This window comes from Dasypus novemcinctus, chromosome 3 (genome assembly GCF_030445035.2).
Source record: "Dasypus novemcinctus isolate mDasNov1 chromosome 3, mDasNov1.1.hap2, whole genome shotgun sequence".
In the NCBI taxonomy this organism is placed as follows: domain Eukaryota; kingdom Metazoa; phylum Chordata; class Mammalia; order Cingulata; family Dasypodidae; genus Dasypus; species Dasypus novemcinctus.
In genome coordinates, this window is record NC_080675.1 from 99489821 (window position 1) to 99491514 (window position 1694).

General features: G+C 36.6%; 1 protein-coding gene across 1 annotated transcript; it reads left to right on the plus strand.

Annotated features, from left to right (window-relative positions):
- The first annotated feature begins 469 nt into the window (after positions 1-469).
- LOC101442124 (olfactory receptor 4K14-like) lies at positions 470-1408 on the plus strand. Its single transcript, XM_004469750.3, has one exon. The coding sequence runs from the start codon at positions 470-472 to the stop codon at positions 1406-1408; it is 939 nt and encodes a 312-aa protein (XP_004469807.2).
- The last annotated feature ends 286 nt before the right edge of the window (positions 1409-1694 follow it).

Consider the following 1694-nt stretch of genomic DNA (forward strand, 5'->3'; position numbering starts at 1 on the left):
CATTTGTTCTAATTTCAATATTAGTTAACAATCATCTTCCTATGGAGATGACAGAAGTTTTAGTTATATAATGTAACGGATGTTGTTGGTGTTCCACAAAGATTCATTTTACTTGAGTCTGTGGACAAAGGTTAGATTTCAAGTAACACCACAATCTTTTCTTGTCTCTTTGACTCTACCTTATGTTGTTTCCTCAATTTTTCTCCTGAAAGCACTCCCCTGATAAATCTTTTCTATGAGAAACTCATCTTTGAATATGCTTCTTGAATCCAGTCTTAGGCATTCAAATTCTTATAGACATAAAACTAAATATTTGACTAACTTCTTCCTAATTGTACTTTCCATTTTCATATGCAGATACTAAAATTCTTTGGTAAATACCAAACTTTTAAAAGTGAATACCATCCCCAACCCATTAACTGACTATCTAACTTTTTCTCTAGGTTATTTTAGACAAAATCTGAAAAAAATGGATAGAAGAAATCAATCCATTGTATCAGAATTTGTGCTTCTGGGCCTTTGCCACTCATGGAATTTGCAGATTTTCCTCTTAATGATATTTTTTGTGCTTTATCTGACCATCATACTTGGAAATATTGCTATCATCATCTTGATCATCACTGACCACCACCTCCATACCCCCATGTACTTCTTGCTGGCCAACCTGTCCTTTGTTGATATGTCGCTCTCCTCAGTCACCACACCTAAGATGATCACAGACTTTCTCAGGGACATCAAGACCATTTCCTTTGGAGGATGCATGTGTCAGATCTTCTTTGTCCACTTGAATGGAGGGACTGAGATAGTGCTACTGGTTGTAATGGCCTATGACCGATATGTGGCCATATGCAAGCCTCTGCACTACTCCACTATTATGAGCCTAAAAAAGTGTATCATGTTGGTGGTAGCTTCCTGGACAACTGGTTTTGTGCATGCCATGAGCCAAATGGCTGTGATAGTGAAACTGCCTTTCTGTGGCTCCAGGAAAGTAGACAGCTTCTTCTGTGATATACCACTGGTAATCAAACTTGCATGCATAGATTCTTATACTTTGGGAATATTAATGAATGCTGACACTGGGGTCCTGGCCATGACATCCTTTATACTGTTGCTGATATCCTACACATACATCCTCTTAACTGTCCAGAAAAGGTCTAAAACAGGTGCATCAAAGGCACTCTCCACCTGCACTGCACACATCACAGTTGTAGTACTCTTCTTTGGGCCCAGCATCTTCATCTATGTGTGGCCACTAAGCATCACTTGGGTGGACAAATTTCTTGCTGTGTTTTACTCTGTTCTCACACCTCTTCTCAATCCATGCATTTATACCCTGAGAAATAAAGAAATAAAAAATGCAATGAAGAGATTTAGAAATGGCTATACAGATTTCAAAGAAAATATTTAATGCTCAGAAACCTCATTTTTGCACATCCAATTGAAAACAAAATGATTTAGTAATATAGGATGAAAAGTTGTAGGCATTTATATTACATTTACATGCCTTGCTTATCTCCCAATACAGAAATATGTTTAATATAATTTAGGAAATTTCTAAACACATCACTTAATTTGTGCAATACTATGAAACATTCCTTACAAATTCAAACAGTTATCATCCTTCTTTTTGGATGAGCTTCCAAGTCTGTCTTACTATGCTATTAACTATGCTCAATGAGAACCCTAAAAAATTC